At 58.8% G+C, this 23574-nt stretch overlaps 3 protein-coding genes across 8 annotated transcripts; 2 read left to right on the top strand and 1 right to left on the bottom strand.

Moving 5' to 3' along the window:
- Window positions 1–2422: 2422 nt before the first annotated feature.
- On the bottom strand, window positions 2423–11740 carry ZNF319 (zinc finger protein 319). The gene is made up of 2 exons (XM_084215477.1): window positions 11134–11740; window positions 2423–9821 (listed from the first exon to the last, which is right to left on the bottom strand). Exon 2 carries the CDS (start codon window positions 9448–9450, stop codon window positions 7795–7797), a length of 1656 nt encoding a protein of 551 aa, XP_084071603.1. The 5' UTR covers window positions 9451–9821; window positions 11134–11740; the 3' UTR covers window positions 2423–7794.
- A 115-nt stretch (window positions 11741–11855) lies between these two features.
- USB1 (U6 snRNA biogenesis phosphodiesterase 1) lies at window positions 11856–16199 on the top strand. 6 transcript variants are annotated; one of them, XM_084215043.1, is made up of 8 exons: window positions 11856–11987; window positions 12091–12242; window positions 12392–12575; window positions 13030–13083; window positions 14100–14205; window positions 14839–14922; window positions 15225–15325; window positions 15453–16199. In XM_084215043.1, the coding sequence occupies exons 1-8, from the start codon at window positions 11884–11886 to the stop codon at window positions 15619–15621; spliced, it is 954 nt and encodes a 317-aa protein (XP_084071169.1). In that variant the 5' UTR covers window positions 11856–11883; the 3' UTR covers window positions 15622–16199. The 6 variants fall into 6 exon arrangements, with proteins under 6 accessions (XP_084071169.1, XP_084071170.1, XP_084071172.1 ...); XM_084215044.1 differs by lacking the exon at window positions 14839–14922; XM_084215046.1 differs by having other exon boundaries at window positions 15225–15589.
- A 747-nt stretch (window positions 16200–16946) lies between these two features.
- Window positions 16947–22347, top strand: MMP15 (matrix metallopeptidase 15). The gene is made up of 10 exons (XM_084214979.1): window positions 16947–17396; window positions 18460–18608; window positions 18859–18981; window positions 19091–19398; window positions 19628–19789; window positions 19911–20134; window positions 20263–20401; window positions 20645–20795; window positions 20910–21025; window positions 21263–22347. Exons 1-10 carry the CDS (start codon window positions 17289–17291, stop codon window positions 21697–21699), a joined length of 1917 nt encoding a protein of 638 aa, XP_084071105.1. The 5' UTR covers window positions 16947–17288; the 3' UTR covers window positions 21700–22347.
- Window positions 22348–23574: the final 1227 nt, after the last annotated feature.

The following is a 23574-nucleotide window of genomic DNA, read 5'->3' as shown; positions in this document are numbered from 1 at the left end:
CAGACAGCCCCCAGGTGATACCTGTGAAGGGCAAACAGAAGCAGATCCTTGAGTTCCTTCCTGCCCGGCCAAGAGACTGCACAGGAGTTTCAATCCCAGTCCCACATGCAGCAGGTGGAGGCTGGAAGCTGCTCAGCACTGGGCTCTTTGAATTAACCCCTCATGCAGCTTTAGGCAGGCAGGACATCTTCAGGTCCCTTGAGATGGCTCACTGGGGGCTCTCCAACCCCTGGTTCCTTCAGTCTAGGCTGGGGTTTGCAGGAAGGGTGATGTGTGCCCTCAGCCCTTTGCTTGCCTCCGCCTCCATGCACTTTCTTAGAGACCCCCACACCCCACAGCTGGACAGAGTGGCTGTAAAACACCTCCTGAGGCCTGACAACCAGAAGCCAATTAAATTACCTTGTATCTCTCACTGGGCACAAGAGATAAGGAACTATGAATCCCTGGAACAGCAAGGAAAAGCTGTCAGTGCCTGCAGCAGAGGCATTTCCACCCATGCTGTGGCACTCTCACAGGTCCCAAAGAAGCCCAGGGTCCAAGTACACAAGTGAGCCAAATCAATCCTGCAGAAAGCCCCCTGAGGCTGCAGCGAGCCCCCCTTGTCAGCCAAGGGCTCCTCCTCCCTCACCGAGAGCTTGTGCAGATGTAAAAGCCTGGGCCATATCCCTGTCCTTGGTCTGGGAAAGAAAGTGGAGGGCAGAGGCTGCTCCTCTGCCAGATCTGAACAAGAAATGGGCAGAAACATTTGTGGGTCCCCACAAAACTAGCTGCTGAAAGAAATAGGAATAAGGAGCCAGGATTTGCCTTCAGTGACTTGAAAGAGTTGGCAGCCTCATGCACCCTGCTGCACTGCAGGCACCCAGCGGTGCCACCACCTGTTGTGGCAGCTCCTTTTGCCAGCCAGCAAAGGGCCTTGGCCTCATTTCTGAGAGCAAGAAGGGCACAGACCCACAGCCTCATTTGGAGCAGGGAGCACCGTGGCCTTTCCTCCCCCCCCAGCAGCTGATCAAACCTCCACCGCGCCCAGCCCTCGCAGCATCACTCCCCATGGACCAGCACAGCTCATCCCCCGGCTCTTTCGGATCCCCAGACCCCCTGCCATGGGAGAGGCGGCCCTGCAGAGCTCCCGGCCGCATCCCTCGCCTCCATCGCTGCCACTTACCGCCGCAGGCTCAGCACTGCCTCCCCGGGAAGCCACCCTGGGACGCGTGGGCTCCCTCGGCCACCGCAGCTCGCCACTGCCCCCCGGCCACCCCAATCGGCTCAGGGCTCTGCGGGATTAGCCCTGCGCTGCCTGCAAATGGGATTACCGGCACTCAGCTGTCCTGAGTGCCCCGGCTTCCAGCAGCCTGCCTGGCTTTGGTGCAGGGTGCCGCAAACACAAGAAACAACAAAACAAAACCCAAAATCAAAGAGGTTTGAGCACCCTCAAACTGCCCGGAGCCACCAAAGGTACCGCGGGCACTCACCGGCAGCGCTGTGGGGAGGGCAGGGGTCTCACCCATGGGCAGGGGCACAGGGATGTGCCGAGGAGCAGCAGTGGAGCTGCTGTCACCCTGGGGTGACACAAGGTGATGTGCCAAGGGTGCTCCACCCACAGCTCTGCCCCAGCTCCTGAGCAACCACAGCAAATCTGTGCTGGGTTGGGCTAAGCCTCCCCTTGCTGAGCCTGCCAATTGCTGCTTGATCCGTTTACCTCCAGCCCTGCACGACTGCCAGCCTTTCCCACTGCCCCTAATCTTGGCCACAATGACACCCTGGAATCCAGGTGCCAACATGGCTTCTGTGGCCAATGTCCAGCCTGTTTCTGCATGCCCAGAGCTCCCTGACCTGCTTCCTCCCTCCCTGGCTCCATGGGTGTCTCCATCCTGGTACCCATCCTGCGTGGCCCCAGCAGCTCTGTCGCAGGCTCTTCTCCTGCTATCACCGGATGGGGGATGCAAAACAAACCCTCAGGAAAAGCTTGAACAGTTGTATGTGGGGCTGGGATCCCAGAGCACAACATGCAGCAGCTTCTGCCCCCTGAACAGCTGCTCCCTTCTGGCAGGAAGAGATTCCTGCCTGCTCCTGCCCTGAAGCTCCCAGGGAGGAATTTTGCCCTGGGGAGGGATCATTTCCAATTCTAGCAGGGCCAAAACCACTCAGCATACTCTGCTTGTGTTTGCTTTCAGCCCCTGGGGAGCCTGCTTGTATCCTGCATCTTCTGGTTACCAGGAAGATGAACCATCAATTCTACTTTGAAAAAGTTCAGGGGAAAGAAAGAAAACATGAAAAAACCCCAAGAAGAGCCAGACAGATGCACAACGACAGATGAGGAGGCAGCGCTTGGCACATGGCCTCCACTCCAGAAACCTTACACACCCACAGGAAGGTATAAATAACTATAAATTTATTAGTAAAGCAAAACCATTTGACACTCACACAGAAGAGCGGGATGTGTTATTACAATATATATACACACATACATGGAGTATCATCTTAGAAACACATGGAGAGCAGTGTTAAAGGCACTGCAAGCCACACAAACCTCAGCAACCTCGGCTGTGACTCCTGACAGCCCCGGGTACTCTGCCCGAGTCACGAACACAGGTTGGGAGGTGCCCAAGAATCTCCCTGACCATGAAGTCCCTCAGATCCACGGCTTGGAGGCACTCAGAAACAAGCCCACGGTCCAGCTGCCACCTGTGGTCCTGCTCTCCCCACAGAGCATCCCAGGCACGCTGTGAGAGCAGCATCTTCACATCCAGAAAGTGCCAGGGGCAGCTGCCAGGAGGTGCTGCAGAGGCAGCTGGGGAGAGCTGGGTGCTCACCTGGGCCTGGGGGGAGCTGCAGCCCCAAACCTCCCTGGCCTGCCCTTACTGAATCTAAGCATTTCACCTGCATGCACAGGAACCTTCCCACAGGTGAACTCACCACCCAATGGAGAAAGAGTCAAACTCTGAAGTATAACAAGAGGGTTTTGCCTATTTTTTAATGGTAAAGCTTCAGCTGCAGCCTGGAGTTGATGGTAAATACCCAAGGGAAGTGCAGAAAGAGTTCTCCTCCCTCCTTTCCCCCTGCAAAGGCAGGCTTGAATGCCCAGAGATGGTCCCAAAACTGTCAGAGGGTGCCTTCCCCTTTGTCCCCCAGTTCAGTACATGGGCCCCAAGACCAGAGCGTGAAAATCTTCCCACCCAGACTGCAGAGATGGCATCTGCTCACCAGAGAGCTGGCATGGCCACCTGAGCATCCCCATGGCCCCAGGGGTGTCCCTGCCACAGCTAACTCAGCTCAGCTGCCTGCTTGATGCACACAGCTGCTGCACAGCCCTCCCAGGGGAACCAACTGCACTGCCTGAGCCCACCCCAGTGCCAGGACATCTCCCCAGGAATGTCTGACAGCCCTTCACCGACCTAATCCCCAGCCTTGGAGATGGGAATGGCAGCTCTCACCCCAGCCCCCATTTCCTACAGCTCTGCTCTGGCTCTGGTCCTGGCTTGGATTCACTTGTCAGAGCATGGGCAGGATCCCATGCCAAGCTGCCAGGTCACAGGCATTGCCCATGCCCAGTGAAATGGATGGCCTGCTGTGGGGAAGAACCAGAAGCACCCACTGGATTCCAGCAAGACTCAGGTGCTGAACACCTGATCTCACCACCAGTGGTTTGGTATCACCAGGACCCAGCCTCAGCCTGGGAAAGGAATTTGGGGCTGGGGAGAGCAGAGAGAGGTGGGAAGGAAGTGACTTCACAATCAGTATGGAAGAAGGAATAAAAAACAAACCACTGCTTACAAATAAAGAACTGAACAAAGAAAAGAAGCTGAGAATGTATTTTAAAAGTATAAGCTGTGGAAGGGAAGGGGCTGAGACAGCTAAAGGCATCCTATAGGCAGGATCAGGGGAAGTGAAGATCAGCAAAAGCCCAAGTTACAGACTACCTTTTCTGGACCCAGGAAGCCAGAGGAACAGCAGGCCTAGAGAGCAGGACTTATGTCCTGGAGAACACCCACACAACCTCTGCCCAACCTAACCCTCCTCTCCACCTGCTCAGACTGCCTGCCAAGGAGAACCACCCTTTGGGAGACACCCCCCTCTTCCCAGTCCCACAGCATCCTCAGGTGGGCTGCCAGCCACATCTTGAACTGCTTCAAGCACTTGCCACGGGGCTGATGGCACACCAGCTCCAGCACAGCAACTCTCTGGGCTGCTGCAGGGCAGTGAGGAATGCAAGAGGCCAAGCAGAGGCTGGAGCCTGAAAGTTGCTTGAAATAAACACCAGAAGTGAAGTGCAACAGGTATACAGCAGAGACATGGTTCACTCCCCAGCGGGCTTTGGCCCCAGCTGCTCTTTGGTTTGAAAAGGAAAGGCCAGCAGTCAGGAGAGAGCCCTGAGTGTGATGCCCCAGGGACACCAGCTCCCAGGCCAGCCTGTGCCTCCCCACACAGCAGCACAGTGCTACTGACACTCCTGTGTCTCCTGCTACTTCCACCTCCTCCCACCTCACTGGACACAACACGACCTAAAGGCACAGCAATGGAGGTGGACCTGCTTCCCCCACCCCTGCAGGCAACACTGCTGCTTCCAACTGGAAAATGCTCCTATAAAAATATACCCAAAGCTCTCTGTGGCCACTCAGTGCCCACCCCACACAGCAAGCTCCAGCTGCATGTTCTCCACGGGCTTCAGCTGGATTTGGGCTGCTGCGGGGCAGCAAATGAAACAAGAGACTGAGTCACCATGGACTCACAGCCAGGCCTAATAATGATGTTCTAATCCTGCACCATGATGTTTTTGAACCTGGAGGCACCTCTTCACCAGCTGATGACCTGGACCTGGGCTAAATGCTGCCAAGCTCCCCACAGCATCCACTCTCTCCCTGGCATGGGGTCCCATGCACACAGCCCTGATGAGTCCCTCTGCCCAGGGCACTGCTTGGCCATTGCCACATCCTAGGCAGAGCCATAGCTCCTCACTGGGCTTTCCCAGCTGCTCAGCACACCCCCCAATAGTCCCAGTGTCCAGCTGCATCGAGAGGACAGGATCTGGCAGCCCCATGGCTCTGCATAGTGTGGAGCTGTGTCTGGGGCTCAGCACCACCCTCCTCTGCTCCAAGTGCCAGGCAGTCACCCAGGCAGCTCCCCCAGGCTCCTGGGGAGGGAAGAGAGCAGGGCACGGCCAGCTCCAAACCCTCCTCTGCTGCTCCAGGAAGAAACAGCAGAGCCACAACAGCCCGTGGAGGCTGCAGCTGACTCTGTCTCACACCCTCCCCCTCGCAAAGATGAGCCTCTCTGCAAGCTCTGAGCCCTGGGCACTGATCCTGGCTGCCAGTGACCACTGAGCAGCTGCGCTGGGCAAGAGCAGAGGAACCATGGCCCAAGGCAGGAACAGAGCAACGGTTCAGGTGGGTGCCAGTCCTCATCTGGTCCCACATTTGAGCCTCCACCACCACCAAGCCCTTCTGTAAAGACAGGATTAGCCTTCCTTTGTTTGGACTCTCTTTTACTCCTACAGTAAAGCATACACTGAACTTACTACATATTAAACAGCAAAAACCAGTTACCTAGAACTAAAGAGCTCTTTAAAAATCCAAGTTACCACATCTCCTTTTTTTTTAAAGATTCAGTATGACATCAAGTTAAACTATACAGTATTTTTAATGAATTTTAACAAACTGTTTAAAAAAAAAGGTAAAACAAAAAAAGAGGAAAAAGAAACACAGATGGAAAACTTGGAAGGAAGTTCTACATCTTTGAGGCAGCACAAAGTAAGATAACCATCATGGGTCCCTCTTCCTTGGGCAGCAGAGACCACAGTCTGTTTTAATCTCCTTAAAGTTGCACATGAAGAAGACTCAGCCCCAGGGTCTAACCTGTCACTGCCCTGTCCCAGCCCCTCAAAATGCATCCTGCTCTCCCTCACCGTGCTGGAAATGGAAAACTAAAGCCTTTCTCCCCCTTTCTGACAAGTGTCCCCCAACAGGGGTGCAGGCCCATCCAACTCTCTGCAAGGTTAATCTGTCTACACTTGCCATGGACAACAGTCATTAACCTTGTCCTATCACTCGTGCAGCACATGGGCAACACCCTGGCTGCTGCTCCCTACAACAACAGGAGCACCAGCCAACACCAGAGATGAGCTGAGGCTGGCAGGGACCTCTGAACACCCCCAGGTCCAATTCCTTGCTTGCACAGGGTCAGCTACAGCAGGTTGTTCAGGACCTCATCCAGCCAGGGACCAAACTTCTCCACAGATGGATACTCAATACCTCCAAAGATGGAGGGGGAAGGCTGAGGGACAACCTAGTAGGCACATCTTCAACCTCCAAGGCATCTAACTGACATGTAATGGATCTCTTGGACATGAGAAGCCAGCAGATTCCTGCAGAGGAAAACACCTGAGGCTGCATCAACCTTGCTAGGGGAGATTTATTTTTAAGTGATGTTTACAAGTGTGCAAAACCTGAAGAATACAGACGAGGTAAAGAAAGGGCAAAGGGATAAAACAGGACTCCTGCAAGATGGGAAAAAATAGACTTCTCCTTTACCCACTGCTAACTTTGCTCTCCCCATGGAGCTGAGCCTGCGGGCCATAAAGGATTCTCCTGACTCTGGTTCCTCCAGTAAATCAGACACCAAGCCCTTGGCACGTGCCGTGGGTTACTGCTGGCCATGGTAACACCTATGCAGTTGTAGGTTATTGTAGTGTTCATCTCACCCCTTAGTGTTGGAGCTGTGACAGCCCACTGCCTGACCCTGCTGGAGGTACCACAGTCAGCCCAAGGGGTGCTCAAGGGGCTGAAGGCAAGGCAGGAGGAGGCTAAGTCCCTTGGGAAGCAGCTCTTGAATGAAGCTGGGAGCAGGGTATGAATGCTGTAACAGAGTCATGGAACTGTTAGGGCTGGAAGGACCTTTGGAGATTTATCTAGTCCAACCCCCCTGCTAAGTTAGGGTCACCTAAAGCAGGTTACATAGAAATATGTCCAGGTGGGATCTGAATGTCTCCAGAGAGGGAGAATCCATGACCTCCTCCCAGGCAGACTGTCCCAATGTTCCTTGCCATGCTTTCTGGTGGCAGCTTCCTACAGCTCCCTGCGCAGCTGGCAGGGACAGGGGGCAGGCAGGCTCCCTCAGAACCCCTGCAGAGTGTGACAGCCAGCGACTGCAAAAGCAGCAATGCCAAAGTGCTTTTTGGAGCTGTGAAGCCCCATGGCTTTTCCCCTTCAACACTCTAGAAGGAGGGAGAGCAGGGGAGATTGGGGCAGTCAATCAACATTAACCATCTGAAATGATGTCCTCAACTGAGCCTGGACCAAGTTGGGAGACCAGAGCAGCAGAAACCTGCCATCTCTATCGCAAGCAGCACACTCTGGGAGAAGGGAGGGCTGGTTCTGCCTTGCTCCTAAACCCTCTCCAGAAGGAGAGTCACCCAATGCTCCCCACCAACCCTGCCAGGCAGGACAGGGGAAAAAGGCTGCACGCAAAGAGCTGGTGCTTGCAACAGACAGCTGAGCTCCCAGGACTGGAACTGCAGGTACAGCACAAACTACAGTCCAGGGAACACCAGGCATCTACAGGCATAGCTTCCTCTCTCCACCTCTCTCCTTTCCTTTCCACCCCTTTGAGATGTCCACGTCATCTGTTGCTACTTCGATACAGGTGGCATATCTGAGGCCAGAGGAAAGTTTACCTGCCCACACACCGTGCCCCCCCTTTCCCCCACACCCCCTGGAGGTTGCCAACAACCGAGGAGAGGGAAGGGATGGCCGAGGCTCGGGACGTCCCATGCAAGCTGAAAGCCACGGCGGGGCGGGAGGCTCACGGCAAGCAGGCAGCCACCTGGTAGGCACCCTCGGCCGTGTGCTGCACGCTGTGCTCCTGCAGCAGACCCAAGTCCAGGAAGCGCTCCCCGCACCACATGCACTTGTACTGCTGCTCCCGGGCGTGCACGCTGTGGTGCTTGTTGAGGTGCTCGCGCTGCTTGAAGGCCTTCTCACAGGAGGAGCACTTGTAGGGCTTCTCGCCCGTGTGCACGCGCCGGTGGCGCTGCAGGTCCGACGCGTACTTGAACCGCTTTTCACAGTCGGGGCACTTGAGGGGCTTCTCGCGGGCCGGGTCGCAGCGGTGCTGCACGAACTCCGAGGAGGAGAAGAAACGTCTCTCGCAGAGCGTGCACTTGAGCGGCTTCTCGGCGCAGTGGGCCAGCTGGTGCTTCTGCAGAGCCGAGGCCCGCTTGTAGGACTTGTTGCACACCGCGCACTTGAAGGGCCGCTCCGCGTTCTGCACGCACTTGTGCCGCAGCAGTTCCGAGGACTGGTTGAAGCCTTTCTGGCACACGTTGCACTTGAAGAGGTTCTCTATGCCGTGCACGTGCTGGTGGTACACCAAGTGCGAGGGCTGCACGAAGCCCTTCTCGCACAGGTTGCACTTGAAGCGCTCCTCGGCCTTGTGCGTGCGGCGGTGGCGCATGAGCGCGTACTGCTGCTTGAAGCTCATCTGGCACAGGTCGCACTTGAAGGGCCGCTCCTCGCTGTGCGTGCGCTCGTGCTGCCGCAGGTCCGAGGGACGCTTGAAGGCCTTCTGGCACTCCCCGCAGCGGAAGGGCCGCTCCCCGCTGGGCGTGCAGGGGTGCTGCAGCAGCTCCGAGGATTCCTTGAAGTGCAGCTCGCAGACGTTGCACTTGAAGAGGTGCTCCCCCGAATGCGCGTACATGTGGCGCACCAGGTGGGAGCGGTGCTTGAAGGTCTTCTCGCACACCGTGCACTTGTAGGGCCGCTCCGAGCTGTGCGTCCGTTTGTGGTGCACCAGGTGGGAGGACTGGCTGAAGCTCTTGTCGCACAGCGTGCACTTGTACGGCTTCTCACCCGTGTGGATGCGCTCGTGCCGGGACAGCTCCGAGAGGTGCTTGAAGGTTTTCTGACAGATGGAGCAGCTGTAGGGCTTCTCCGAGGGGTCGAGAGGCTGTGAATGCTCTACCTCGGGAGGCTTGTAGGTTTTCTCACAGATAGAGCACTTCATGGCGTTGCCATTGTGGACGTTGTGGTGCTGCGCCAGCGAGGTCAGGAGGGAGAAGCCCATCTTGCAAACCCCGCACACAAAAGGCTTCTGCTCCACCTGGATACACTGGTGTTCGAGGAGGTCCGTGGCCTGGTGGAAGATCTTCAGGCACTGGGTACACTGGAAAGAGCGGTCATGGCTTGGCAAGCACTGGTGCTCATGGGGGTTGGAGAGGTGGGCGAGGTCATGGCCACACACACCGCACTTGTGGGACGGCTCTCCAGCCTGGATGGGGGCGTGCTGGTGCTGCAGTCCAGGGTCTGGCTGGAGCAGGATGCCGTACACGGCACAGCCCAGGGGGTTGTCAGTGCTGGGAGGGATGGAGTGCTCTGGGAGGGCGGCTGCCCCAGCGTGGTGCTGCTGCGGTGGCGGCGGCTGCTGTGGTTGCTGCTGTTGCTGCTGCCAGCTTTCTGACATGCTTGGGAAAAAAAATGGGATTTTAGCAGTGATAGCTTCAGCTTCCCGGATGAAAGGGTTCAAGTAAAAGCAAGACCAAAAGATTCTGAGATCCTGATTCCCTGTAAATGATCTCCTCAAGTTGAGACCAGAAAATCCAGCCCACAGCCAGGATCCTGGGAAGAAAAGCGGCGAAGAGACTCCAGAGCCTCCTCCTTAGACCAGCACAGGTTCTTTATGGACTGATTTAGTCTGGCTTTTCCTTCTTTTGGACAAAGGAACAGGAGCCAGAGGCAAGTGCCTTGAAGAGGAGAGGAGGCCCTTCTCTGTGCTGGCTGTGATGTGCTCACACTTGCGAGGGGTACAGGATGCAACCCAGGGAGCAGCTCTCTCTGCAAGAAAGAAGACAGCTCATGTCAGGTCTTAGAAGAAACGTGGGCAATTCTCTATCAACCTTCTCCCATGGCTCTCTTTGAGAACTCTCCTGCATCCCTGCAAAGCTATCAGGAAGCCAATGTAGAACCTGAGCCGCACTTGCTGCTGTGCAAAGGGCCTGGGACAAGGAGCTCTCAGCCTGGAAAGGGCTGGGCTCTGCTCAGTCACAGCCGGGCACACGTTTGGGTGCTGTGCTCTCACGAGTGGCAGCACAACTGCCCAGGGCCTGCTCAGCTCAGCAGTGAGTGGTCACTGGATCTCCAGCACTGCTGTGGCATTGTCCCAGAACATTGGTCTCTCTGCACAGGCAGCACCAAACAACGTGCAATCAAGAAGCTACTGGGTTAGATTTTACACATCCTAAAATGAAACAGCTCTGTGAAACGGTTCTGCTCTTCCTCCAGCCTGGATATCGAGCCCATTACCCAAGGGATGCATGCAAAGCATTTCCCCCTCTTTGGGCAGCGCTTGTAGACTGGAAGAGCCAGAGAGCTCAGGAGAATATTTGCCCTCAGTGTTATCCTATCCTCAGACACAGGGATCACTCTGTGAAGATAAAAGCAGAGTTAAAGCAGTGGCTTAGCTAAACCTCCTACCAACCCATGTAATAAAAGTACACTGAAGCCAACAAACCTATGCCAGAGCTGCAGCCTGGCCTTGCTACAGAGCATCATCAGGCTCACTGAAAAGTGAGATGTCCAAATAAAACCTGGCACCAACTTAAAGACCCACCAGCAAGCAGCAAACAGCAACAGAGTCAACACACCTCAAAAGAGAAGAAGGTGCAAGCCCTGGTGGGCAGCAGCCACCAACACTCCTGGGCCTTGAGCCCCCAGCCCCATAAGAGCAACCCCATGTCTGTGTCAAACCACCTGCCCCCAGGGTAAGGAAATCCTTGGTCTACCACAACAATATTTTTTATGTTTAAAACTATGCAATAAAGAGCACGAGAGAATCCCACTCCCCAGCATCCCTACCTCCACCGGCACTCAGCTGAGACTGGGTTGAGCCCCACCACAATTTGGGGCAGTAAAGCCTCCAGAGGCCCCATCGCAGCCCTGCCGGCACGCAGGATGCCTCCTTGACGAAGCGAGGGCTCGCAGCGCCGGTACCTGCACCCGAGCTCGGCGGGACACCAAACTTCAGCCCAGCCCGGTGCCACCCTCCCCCGCGCACATCGCCAGCCGTGGCAGATGAACCCACCGGCGACGCACCCCGGGCTAGCGGCGAGGGAAGACTGTGCCCCTCGCAGGGGAGAGCGATACCAACCTTGGCTTACCGAGGGCTCTGCGCGGGGACCCGCGTCGGCGCCAGCTCCAGCCTAACTCATCCCTCCGTGGGAGGTGGGAAGCGACAACCATTTAGGGAGCGCGGTCGGGAGCGCAGAGGTACTTTCAAACTGGCGAGGCGGCCTGCTCGGCATGGCCCGGCTGCTCCCGCCGGGCCCGGGCCGCCTCAGGGCCGCGGGGCGCGGGGGCGGCCGGGGAGCTCGCAGGCCACCAGCAGCCGCCGCCGCCGCAGCCCGCGGCCAGGCCCGGCCCGCCGCTCGCCGCTCCCCATCGGGCGGCCCCGCTGGCAGCGCGGGGACGGCGCCCCGAGGCCTTCACCGCCGCCGCGCCGAGAGGCCCCGCGCTGGGCTCGGGTGCAGGGGGTCGCTGCCCACCCGGGGCCGCCCCCGCCCCGGCGAGGCGCACACAAAGGGCGGTGGCGGCGGCGGCCGGGCCGATCGCCTACGGCGGGAGGAGGCCTCGCCGGCGGCAGGGCCGCGGCCTGCGCGCTGCGCCCGAGCCCCGCGCTGGCGTGGAGGCGGGAGCCGGGAGGGAGGAGGGGAGGGAGGGAAGGGAGCGAGTGGCGGGCGGGAGCGCAGCGGAGGGAGCGGAGCGGGCCGGGCCGGGGCGGCCGCGGCGGCGGCGGAGGAGGCGGGGCGGCCGCGGCGGGTGCTGCCCCCTGCCGGGCCGCGCCGGCAACTGCGCGGCCGCCGGCGGCGGGGAGCGGGCTGTGCCGGCGGGTGCCGCGGCCATGAGCGCCGCGCTGGTGGGCTACAGCAGCTCCGAGGAGGAGCAGGAGCAGGAGGAGGAAGGGGGGAGCCGGGGCGGCGGCGCGCAGGGACCCCCAGGGGCCAGGTGGGTGCGGTGGGGTGGCGGCGGCGGGAGCGCGCAGGAGGCGGCGGGAGCGCGCGGCCTTCCTCCTCCTCTTCCTCGTTCTCACCCCGCTCCGGTCCCGCAGCGCCGGCCGCCCCCGCCTGCCAGTGCCCGCCGGCCTGCCGGGAGACCCGGACCCGGAGGAGGCCGTGAGCGATGACAGCTCCCGGCACGGCGGCCGCGTGCGCGGCTTCCCCCACGAGCGGGGCAACTGGGCCACGCACGTCTACCTGCCCTGTAGGTACCGGCACCGGCACCGGCACCGGGATGGCACCGGGACCGGCGTGGGTCCGGGAGGATGGCGGGACGGACCTCAGCCGCTGCGCCCCCGGGTCCCGCCGGTCCCGGCGGCGATCCGCGGCTCCTCTGACGGCGCTGCCCCGCAGACATTGCCCAGGAGGAGTTCCTGGAGCTGCTGGAGCTGCTGGTGTCCCGCGCCCGCACCTACGTGCCGTCGCTGGCTGCCATGGAGGAGTTCCACCTGAGCCTCTCGCAGTGCGTGGTGCTGCGCTACCACTGGATAGAGCCCTTCGTTCGCTCCCTCAGGGAGCGCCTGGCCGCCTTCCACAGGTGGGTTTGGCAGAGCCCCGGCAGAGCGCTCCTCACACCCCTCCTCTGCCCTCGGGATCCGTGTTTTGCCAGCCTCCACGCCCTAAGGTGTCCCTGGCAGCTGGTGCTGGCAGGACATTAAAGCCCTGGGGATCAGGTTTTGGTTTTCCAGGATCAGGCCAGAGCTGTGCCATCCCCTAAACCATGGATGGTTTTGTTGCTTACATCTGGCTCAGGCACTGGCTGAGCATCAGCTGCTTCAGGACTTCTGTCACTGTCAGGCTTTGGACAGCTGGACATAGGAGGGGAATTAATTAATCTGAGTCCCAAGAGGTTCTGGTTGCACCAATTTGGTCCGATTGCAGCATATATTTGCCTGTATCTTTCCATGGCTTGATAACAATCCTGGCCCCTCCTCATCTTCTCCTTTTTAATTTTTTTCCCTGCAGCTGAAATAGGATCTTTCTTATTTCAGGTTCTTCTGCGTGGCTGACCAAGTGAAGGTTTACACCAACCAGAACAAAACCAGGTGAGTGCACAGTGGAGCAGCCTGCCTGCCCCAGGAGAAGTCTGAGCAAGGTGCTGGGTGGATGGGAAGTGTCACCCTGCCTGTCCTACAGTTGGGCTGTGTCACAACACAGTATGTGATCACCTCCAGATCATCTCCAGACATTTCACACCTTTCCCCAGCCATCTGCACAAATTTTTAGCTTTGGCACTGATTTTCTGCAAGCTTTTGGTCTCGTTAGCTGGCGTGCACAGCCTGGGGAGAGCAGAGTGGGACCACCTCTTTTGGCAGCAGTGCCAGTCGTGAAATTGTAGTGCAGGTCTTCCAAGAGCTGGAGAGAAATAGCTGAGATGGTGCTAATTCTCCTGGGCATCAGCTCAGAAGCCTGATTCCAACGGAATGCAATTAAGTTTTTTTGAATGTCGAAGCAGAGGTGATTAAAATTGCAGAAAGTTGCTGAATCTGGTGGGAAAGGCAGCCCAAGATAGTCATGGGTAGGAAAAAGTGGATATGGAACCTGGGTGACACTTGTATCTTCTGCTTCCCTCCTGGAGGGGAAGAAATGATGACTCTAAATGACTCTAGAAAGTGTCATCCCAACAGTCTTGGAGGAGGTGCTGACTTCTTTGTCACATCTCTCCAGCTTGGTACTTCCCATTCCCTGCTTCCTCTCACACTGTAAAACCTCTCCAGCAACTTCCACTTTTTTAATGCAGCTCCTGCATGGGCATGGCACTCTGCTGAAATTCCCATCCAGTGCATCCTTTGCCTAGAAAACTGATTTTCATGTCCCAAAAGGTACTAGGCTGATCTAGTAAGTCTACAAGATTTATCACCCAGTCCTGCTTCTCCCTGCTACCACATCCTTTGTTTTTCTTCAGAATACAATCAGCATCCCTGGATGCTTAAACCTGGCATTCCTCAGATTTCCTTGTGTTAGGGAGTAGGGAACTTGCCCAGTAGGAATGAAGTATTCTTAGGGCTGTGCTTTCTGCAGCATGAAAGGGTGCTTGCAGTCTCTCCCTGCCTTTCTTTAGGACTTTTATTGGCTTGGAGGTCTCTGCTGGGCATTTCCAGCTGCTGGAGCTGGTCTCGGAGGTGGATAGCGTTCTAGAGGAATTTGACCTTCCCACATTCTACAAGGTGAGGCGTTCCTGCTTGCTCCCCTGCCAGTCTGGACATGCCAGCTGGTTCCCTGTGACATGTTCACTCAAATAAACAGGAGCCAGTTGCAGTGGCTGCCCTGCTGTGCATGGAAACAGGGTTGTCCTAGGATAGAATGGGCACTATGGGACTGAGGACAATCCTTGTGGCTTTGCCTTGGGCAGCTTTCTTGGGCATTAGTCCAGCCTTTTTGCTTAGTACTAGCTTTGGGAACAGGTTTGGGATATTGAAGGGCCAGAGCCCAGTTTGTCTGTGTCTAGAGCTGAGCAGAGAGTTCATGTGGATTATTCAGAAGTGACCCATGCACTTGCTCCAAAACCAGTCCTGAGAGATTCTCCCACAGCTGCAGAGTTGAGCACAGAGAGGCTGGGAACCAGGCAGCCTTGCCCACTGGTGTCCAAAGGGGCTGGGGTGGGAAGCCCAGGACTCCTCTTGCCTCCAGCACTGTCCATATCAGCTCTGCAGCTGTTGAGTTGGCAGAGGGGACTCCCAGCTTTGGCACCCTCCAGGCAGGGCAGCAGCATCATGCCAGTTCTTGCACTGTGGCTCTGTGCATCGAGCAAAGCCTCCTTTAGCCCTCACATTCTTTTCCCTGTTTTTTTTTGCCTTCAGGACCCATCGTTCCACATCAGCTTGGCCTGGTGCGTTGGGGACCTGTCTGGCAGGCTGGAAGGGCAGTGTCTGCGGGAGCTCCAGGTGTGTCCCCACAGACAGGGGGTGGTGTGGAGAGCAGGGGGAGGGCAGAGCTGGAGTCCAGCCACATCTCCCTGCCAGGGGTGGAGTATGGGACATTCTCTTCAACTGAGCAGGACAAACTTCAGTGGGCTGAAAGGTGAGAAGCTTTTGGGGAAGCATGAGTTAAATCACCCTCCTGAGGGAAGTCAGAGGTTTCCAGCTGCAAATGGCTTCATCTGTGACTTGCTTCTGACAGGGAGCTGCCGACTCCATCCTCTGGCAGATCCACCCTACTGGTACTGACTCCTGCCTCTATTTTCCAGGACATTGTGGATGGGTTTGAGGAGTCAGCATTCCTGCTGCGTATCCAATGGGAGCAAATCCGCTGCAAGTCAGGGAACAAGTACTTCTCCTTCCCCTTGAGGTAGGGGCGGGTGGGGCTGTGCCTTTTGGAGCCTCAAAGAGCCTACACTGGAACAAGGGCTGCAGTGTGGCACAGCTCTGCATGGCGTGGGCTGTCACGCACCTCTGCGCTCTTCTTGCCTGCTCAGCTTCTCTGCGGCGTTGGTGGCCTCAAGTCGGGCCACTTCCAGTTTGAGCTGCTGGCTGAAGAAAAGTGTGCTTGTAGCAGATTTCATCCTCACTGCTGGATGTGCTGCAGTCAGCACTGGCGGTTCCAGACATCCCACGGTCGCTAATTTTGCTGATTTTTTAAAATAAAAATAAGAAAAAAAAATCTTCAAAAGCCATAGATGCCTTATGGGAAGGAGGAAGAAGGTAGCGTGGGAAGCTGCTACTAAAGGGAGAGTGTCTCACACAGTGGGAAGTAGCACTGCCAGATTGTTGGGAGGCTCTGGGCATGTTTTGAGTAGCAAGAGGAAGGACATGGAGCTGTATCCTCTTCCCTGAGTGTTTTCCTACTGTAAGCCAGCTCAGACAAGCTCCTGAGTCATGTTGTGTCCCTCTCACACTGCTGCTGTCTCTTTAGAGACATTTCAGTGTCTGATCCTTTTGCCAAAGAACAAGAGCTTGCTGCCAGGTGTGGGTGAGCCCTGGAACGGACAGTGTCAGTGTTTGTCTGAGCTGGGAGGGCAGTGCCCACAGGTGAGTCAAGGGGTGGCGGCTCCTGCCCAGGCTCCACACTTTTTCCTTGTGTGATCAGCACCCCAGGTGGATGATGACCCAGGGGATCACAGGCTGGACATTGTTCCTTGGGAGAAACTCCTTTTTATCCTTTTGTCACTGTGGGTTGGTCAGCTGCAACCTCTCAGGTAGCTGGAACAGGATGCTGATGTGATACCCTGAATCTTTTATTCCTTGTCTGTCCAGGATTTCTGAGCAGTAAAAATCTGTTTCCTCCTGTCATAAAATTGTGTCTGTGGTGTATTTCAGCCGTTTCCTTTTAGACACGCACAGCTCCTGCAAGCTTCAGGAGGAGGCCACTTCTGTAAGTGCCCCTGTGAGCTCCGTGCTGCCTGTCCTGGCACAGAGAGTGGCTTTGTCTGTGGGAGCATCTCCATACAGTCGGGATTTGTGTCCCTGGGAGCATCGCAGCCAGTTGCTGCTGCCAGCAGCCTTTTGAAGTCCTTAACAAAAAATCTGTTAAGTCTTCAGCCAGTTAGTTTCCGGGATGGGGATCTGCAAGATAAGTTTCTTGTGGGGGAAAGAAAAACAAACAGAGATATATTTAGCCCCCGGGGACTTCAGTGAAACCGGTTTCTCCCGGGTTAATGCTCAACCACCGGCCCCAGCCGGGCCTGGCACTGCACCCGGTTGTGTAACACCGGGTGTCAGAGACCCCCGGGACAGGACACGGTGGCTGTGGGGGCAAAGTCGGGGATGTGGCGGCTGCCGGCAGGGCCGGGTGCGGAGAGCGGCCCGGGGAGAGGTCTCTGCCCGGTGCGGGGGGCTCGGCCCGGTGCGGGGGGCTCTGCCCGCGGCCCCGCCGCGCACACACGTGCGGGGGGGCGGCCCCGTCCCCGCCGGCCCCGCCCCGCCGCGGCCCCGCCTCTGCCGCGGTCCGGCCCCGCCCCTCCCGCTCCCACCGCTCCCCGCCGCCGCCGCCGCCGCCGCGCCCGCCTTCCGCCAGCCGCTCCGGTGCTCCCGGCGGCGGGCAGAGCGCGGCAGGGCAGCCGAGCGGAGCCGGGCCCCGCCGCGCCGCGCCGGCCGCCCATGTGCCGCGCGCCGCCGTGCTGACCTCACGCACAAAAGGCGGGCCGGGAGGCGACGGGCCGCGCCTGGCAGCGCCTCCCATGCACCGTGCGCAGCCCCCCGCGGCGGCTCGGCCCCGGGCCATGAGGACGGCGTAGCTCCGACACCGCCGCGCTCGGCCCGGCCCGGCCCGGCCCGGCGCGGCCGCGGCAGCCGCGACCCGGCGGCGGCGCGGAATGGCAGGAGGGGGCGGCGCCCCCTGGCGGGCGGGCGGGCGCCTCCCGCCGCTCGTGGTGCTGCTGGTGCTGCTGGCGGGGGCGGCGGGCGAGGAGATCAACGCCGAGGTGAGCCACGGGCCCGGGGCTCCGCGCCCCCGGCCGCCGCACCGGCACCTGCGGGCCCGCCGCACCGCCGGCCGGGCAGGTGCAGGCGGGGGACGGGGCGGTGGGGGGCAGGTCGTCCCCGGGGGCGGCGGGCGGCGGGCGCTGGGTGTGGGGAGGAAGCGCTTTGTGCCCGGCGGGGGAGGGGGTGAAAGGGCTTTTGATAACGGCTCTGCTCCACCACCCTGCCGGGGGAACGGGAGTGGAGGTAGAAGGATTTAATAGATTTAATGTTTTTAGCAATTAAAATGTTAAGCCATTTTTTTTGGGGGAAAAAAAAGTGATAGGAAAAGAATTGGGATAGGAAAATAATTGGGTTAGGAAAAGGATTGGAGAACCTGGAGAAGAAGACTTGGAAAAGGAAAAAGACTTGGAAGAGGAATAAGACTTGGAAAAAGAAAAAGAATTGGAAGGAATTTAGAAAAAAAGCTTAAAGATTAAAAGGAAAACCCCCCTAATTTGGAAAATATAAATGAAAACTACGAGGGGAGAAAAAGAGTTACAAAAGAGTAATAATAAAGATAAAAATAAAATGCAATTAAAGCAGACAAGAGGAGGCGGAGGCTGGGGCAGGAAGGAAGAGCCCCGGCGCGCCCCAGCACCCTCCTGCCCCCTGCCCTGGGGCTGCAGCCCCGCAGGACAGAAGCCCCTTTGTGGGTGCAGGCCGGGGTGGGGGTCCCAGGCTTCACATCCCTCAGCAGCTCCCAGGGGACGCCTCCGGAGGAGGACAGGCACAGGCAGCCCGCAGGCAGCCTGGCCTCCTGCCAGCTGCCTCGTCCCTGGAGTCAGCCCATCCGGCAGCAGCCCCCCGAGATCTCCAGCTTCCCCACCTTGCAGGGCAGGGCAGGGCCCTGTGCCCTCCTGCCGCAGCGCTGCCTGCTCGGGGGTGGCAGCTGGCACTCACCAGCCCTGTGAAGGGACGCGGGGCTGGGGTACAGTCAGGCAGGGGGAGGGATCCTTCCCCAGCGGGTGTTGGGGAGCTCCGGGGCTGCTCGGTGCCGGGCTGACACGCGGCTCTCCCGGCCAGGCATGGCTGCGGCTCTACGGGTACCTGCCGCAGCCCAGCCGCCGGATGTCCACCATGCGCTCGGCTCAGACCTTCTCCGCCGCGCTCGCGGAGATGCAGAAGTTCTACGGCATCACCGTCACCGGCGTCCTGGACGAGGAGACCAAGGCGTGAGTTTCTCCATTGTCCCCTTGTTCAAGCAGATGGCAGCTCCACTCTCAGGCTCTGGTTTTCTCTGACAGCCTCGGGCTCTGCTGGCCCCTGGAAAAGTGGGTGCTGTCCCCCTTGGGAGGTGCTTCTCTCCTTTTGGGGGCTGCACCTCGGCAGTCAGGATATTGTCCCCGCTGTCTGTGGGCGCTGTAACCCCTCAGGGACCTTGGCTGTGGTGGGCTGAGCCCTGGCTCGGTGTCCTCCTGGCAGGTGGATGAAACGTCCCCGCTGTGGGGTCCCGGATCAGTTTGGAGCACGGATGAAGTCCAACATGCGTCGGAAGCGGTACGCGCTGACAGGGCGGCGCTGGAGCCAGAGCCACCTCACCTTCAGGTACCCAACACTGCCAGGGGTTCCCTTCCCCTAGCCCATGGAGAGCCATGGATCCCCTCAGGGAATGAGTGCTGCTCCAGGCCTTCCCTAGTGAATTCTGTATCCCCAGCATCCAAAACTACACGGAGAAGCTGGGTCGGTACCACTCACACGAGGCTGTCCGACGAGCTTTCCGGGTGTGGGAGCAAGCCACGCCGCTGGTTTTCCGGGAGGTGGCCTACGAGGACATCCGGCAGAAAAGGAAGAAGGAGGCTGACATCATGGTGCTCTTTGCCTCTGGATTCCATGGAGACAGCTCTCCCTTTGATGGCCTTGGGGGATTTTTGGCTCATGCCTATTTTCCCGGCCCTGGTATGGGGGGGGACACGCATTTTGACTTGGATGAGCCCTGGACGCTGGAGAATGCGGATGTGTCTGGTGAGTTGAGGGCCAAGGAGGTTGTAAAGGTGACCAGAGGAGCCTGGTGGCCACTGTGGGTGGAGGGGGGAGCTGTGCTGGTGTGGACAGGACTGGTAGGGAGAGCAGGTCCACCATGGGTGATGCAGGTCAACCCCACTGGAGCACCCCTGTTGCAGGGTGCTGGGTCCAGGGGTCTGCCTGTGTCATGTTCTTCACCCCCTCTTGCTGATGGTGTCTCTCCATGCAGGGAACAACCTTTTCCTGGTGGCCGTGCACGAGCTGGGGCACTCGCTGGGCTTGGAGCACTCCAGCAACCCCAGTGCTATCATGGCACCCTTCTACCAGTGGATGGACACAGAGAACTTCCAGCTGCCTGAGGATGATCTCAAGGGCATCCAGCAGCTCTACGGTGAGGAGCTGGTTGGGGGATCATCCCAGAGGTGGGATTCTTGGCATGTGTGTGGGGAAACTGAGGTACAGGTGCTGCTGGTCTGCATCATCACATCCCTTCTCTCACCTGCCCAATCCAGGTACCGCAGATGGGCACCCTCAGCCCACCAAGCCTTTGCCCACCGTGACACCCCGGAGACCTGGCAGGCCAGACCAGAGACCGCCTAAACCTCCCCCTCCGGGGAAACCAGAGCGACCACCCAAACCTGGCAGCCCAGACCAACCTGACCAGTATGGCCCTGACATCTGCGATGGGGACTTCGACACGGTGGCGGTGCTGCGTGGGGAGATGTTTGTATTCAAGGTACCTGCCAGGACCCCTCCTGCCCCTTCCTTGGGGATGTAGTGGGTCTGTGGGTGGGAGGACCCCTCAGCAAGGTGACTGTGTCCCTGTGGCTTCCCCATCCTCTGCCAACACCCTGTTTCTTCCAGGGCCGGTGGTTCTGGAGGGTCCGGCACAACCGGGTGCTGGACAACTACCCCATGCCCATCGGACACTTCTGGCGGGGCCTGCCTGGGGACATTGATGCTGCCTACGAGAGGCATGACGGGAGGTTCGTCTTCTTTAAAGGTGAGCAGGGAAGCTGGATGGGAGGGCTGAGGTGGAAGCGAGACCCCGGTGTCTCCCACAAAGCTGTTGAGAGCTGGTTGGCTTCACCTCATCCTGACCCACCTCCCCAGCCACAGCTGCTATGTGATCCCAAGGGGTCAGGGTGGCCACAGGCATTTACCACTATCCCTGTCCATTTGTGCGCCTGCCACAGCAGCTGGGCAGGACCTTCTCATCCCTCTTCTCCAACTCTTTCCCCTCTAGGTGACCGGTACTGGCTCTTCCGAGAGGCCAACCTGGAGCCTGGGTACCCACAGCCCCTGGTCACCTATGGGCAGGGCATCCCCTACGACAGCATTGACACGGCCGTCTGGTGGGAACCCACGGGACACACCTTCTTCTTCCGTGGGGACAGGTGAGTGTCTGTGGGGTTCTCCCTGCTCTGCTGCCTCCTGGCCCCTGTCAGGGGGAGAATGTTGGGCAGTGGAGACCCCTGTGCTCGTCACTTAGTCCCCACCTCCTTCCCCAGATACTGGCGCTTTAACGAGGACACACGCTCGGTGGACCCTGGCTACCCAAAGCCCATCTCTGTCTGGGTGGGCATCCCTCCCTCGCCCAAGGGAGCCTTCCTCAGCCCGGATGCCTGTGAGTAGAGGAGGAGAGGGTGGTGGGGGTCTTGGAGATCAGATTATCCCTCTGATAGCCCGGCCACATGGGATGGACCTGGAAAGAGTGTGTGGGAGTCAGCAGTGAATCCCTTTCTGAAGGGTTTCACCAGTCCTGCAGCAAAACCTGCTGTCTTGGGCATCTGCAGGGATGCCCAGGTTCTGCAGTGTCCTGTGCCCGCCCACTTACCCCTGGTCTCTATCTTCTCTCCCCCAGCCTCCACCTACTTCTACAGAGGCACAAAGTACTGGAAGTTCGACAATGAGCGTCTCAAGACAGAGCCAGGCTATCCCAAATCCATCCTACGGGACTTCATGGGCTGTCACACAGAGCTGGTCCCAGACCCCAATCCCCGCTGGCCCGATGTGGACCGACCCCCCTTCAACCCTGATGGGGATGGGGGGACTGAAGGTGAGGAGGAGGAAGAGGAAGATGAGGATTACAGCGAGGGAGATGGCCAGCCGGGCAGGGACGTGGACGTGGTGGTGCAGATCGATGAGTACACACGCACCATGAGCGTGGTCATGGTGCTGGTGCTGCTGGTGCTGCTGCTCTGCATCCTGGGCCTCATCTACGTCATCGTCCAGATGCAGAGGAAGGGCGCACCCCGAATGCTCTTGTACTGCAAGCGCTCCTTGCAGGAGTGGGTCTGACCCTGGCTCCCTCCCCCAACTGCCCCCGCCACCATGGTGCTAAGATGGACCTGACACCCCCTCCCCTTGACCCTCACCACGGCCTCGGCCCTTCTCCCCCATTGTTGCTTGATGGCTCCAGCCTCAGAAAAGGGGGGATGCCCAACCCCCCCAGCCCCTCCAGAGCAGCCGGGCTGGGACCGGGGATAGTCATGGGGGGGCTGGAGGGCATCCAGGCCCTGCCCGCTCCCAGTGCCTGTGTGTCCCCCTAGCCGTGACCCTCAGGCTGCCACCTATCACGTGCCTGCATCTGCCATGGGTCCCTGCAGGGTCCCTTCCTCCTGTGTGAGCTTGCTGCAGCTCGGGTGGTGAGTGGGCTGGGGGCTGCTCCCCAGTGCTGCGGGCTGGCAGGTCTCAGCCTCTGGCACCTGCAGGGGTGGGGAAGGGAGGGCTGAACTCATGGCTGTGTTTCCTGTTGAACCGCGGGGATACAGGGATGTGGTGCCTAAAGGCAGTGTGAGCTGGGAGATGCCGCCTCTGCAGCTCTGCTGGGGCTCAGCTCAGTCTGGGCCCTGCTGCTGCCACTGTGGGATGAAGCCCTGGGGCACGTGGCCCTGTGGGCAGGGCAGTGGGCACAGCCACCTTGTATGTCCATTAAACGGGTCGGGTGTGTGGAGAGCTGTGGTGCTATCGTCCTTCCTGCTGTGGGGGTGCCCTGGGGAGGGTCTGGGCAAATTTTGTGGTAACAGGGCTTGTCTGGGGGGGTCACCCTGCATGGCACCCTCTGGGGACTGGGTGCCATGCTAGGGGATGCAGGGAAGGGGCCAGCATGGCCAGTGATGTCCCCACAGCAGTCCCTGCCCTGGGGCTGCCACTTTAGGGGGGTCAGCTAAAGCAGCCCCCCCACCCCCACCAGTGGACAGAGCAGCCTTTCAGCAGCTCCCATGGCAGTGACAAGGGCCTCGCTGGGAACACAGGGTGCCTTGTTCTCCCCCAGCCAGCACTGCTCTTCAGCCCTGGGCAGCCACCTCCCTTCCCCGTGCAGGGGCCGGCAGCAGCTGGGGTCCCTCCTGGAGCCACTTCACAGGGTGCTTCAGCTCCCTGTCCCCACGCAGCCCTGCTGAGTTTCCTGGGGGGAAGGGGTGGCCATATCCTGTCTCATCACTGCTGTCTCGGCAGAGGAAGGCAAGAGGAGTCACGACTGCTGCAGAGATCAGAGAAATGATCATGGGAGTGGGAAAGATTAGACTTCAGGGGTAGGAAACTGGCTTTATCTGGGGAAAAATGTTGCTCAGCCACTACTGGGAAGAAAAACCAAACCACAGAGGCTGGTGATGTGATGATCAGAGGGGTGGCAGCTAGAGCCAGGTTTGTTCTGCAGGTACAGCCTTGGGGTGGGCAGCAGAGGCCTAGCACCATTGCTGCACTGGTGGGAAGGCTAGTTGGGCTGTGCTGGGCAAGGGGGTTGTGTGAACCTGACCCATCCCTGTGGGGATGACCCTATGGAATTGGGGAGCATCCCCATGTGGGAATTGGCTCCAGTCAGCATCTTTGCTTCCTCCAGCCTCCCCTGCAGCAGGACCAGGGCCAGCATCTGTGCCAGCACCTGTGCCCTTGCCTCTTTGGCCTGGGCACCTCTGTCTTGGTGCACCCCGACCTGCTCCCCTTGCCCTGGTGCTTCAGCTGCTCCTTTGCTCTCATCCCCTCCTGCCAGCCCGGGTGGGTGGATGGGAGGGTTCCCCCAGTTCATGGATGAGGATATGAAGACTGTGCTTCCCCCATCCTTCCCCCTCCCCAGGGCCCAGAGCTGCTGGCTCAGTTCCCGACTGCTACAACCACTTCCCAGCACTGAATTACCCTGAGCTGCCCAGCTACTCGTCAGCCACTAATTACTGT

This window comes from Fringilla coelebs (genome assembly GCF_963513975.1).
Source record: "Fringilla coelebs genome assembly, chromosome: 14".
NCBI lineage: Eukaryota > Metazoa > Chordata > Aves > Passeriformes > Fringillidae > Fringilla > Fringilla coelebs.
Note: the sequence above shows the minus strand (reverse complement) of the source record. Positions and strands in the feature narration are given on the sequence as shown.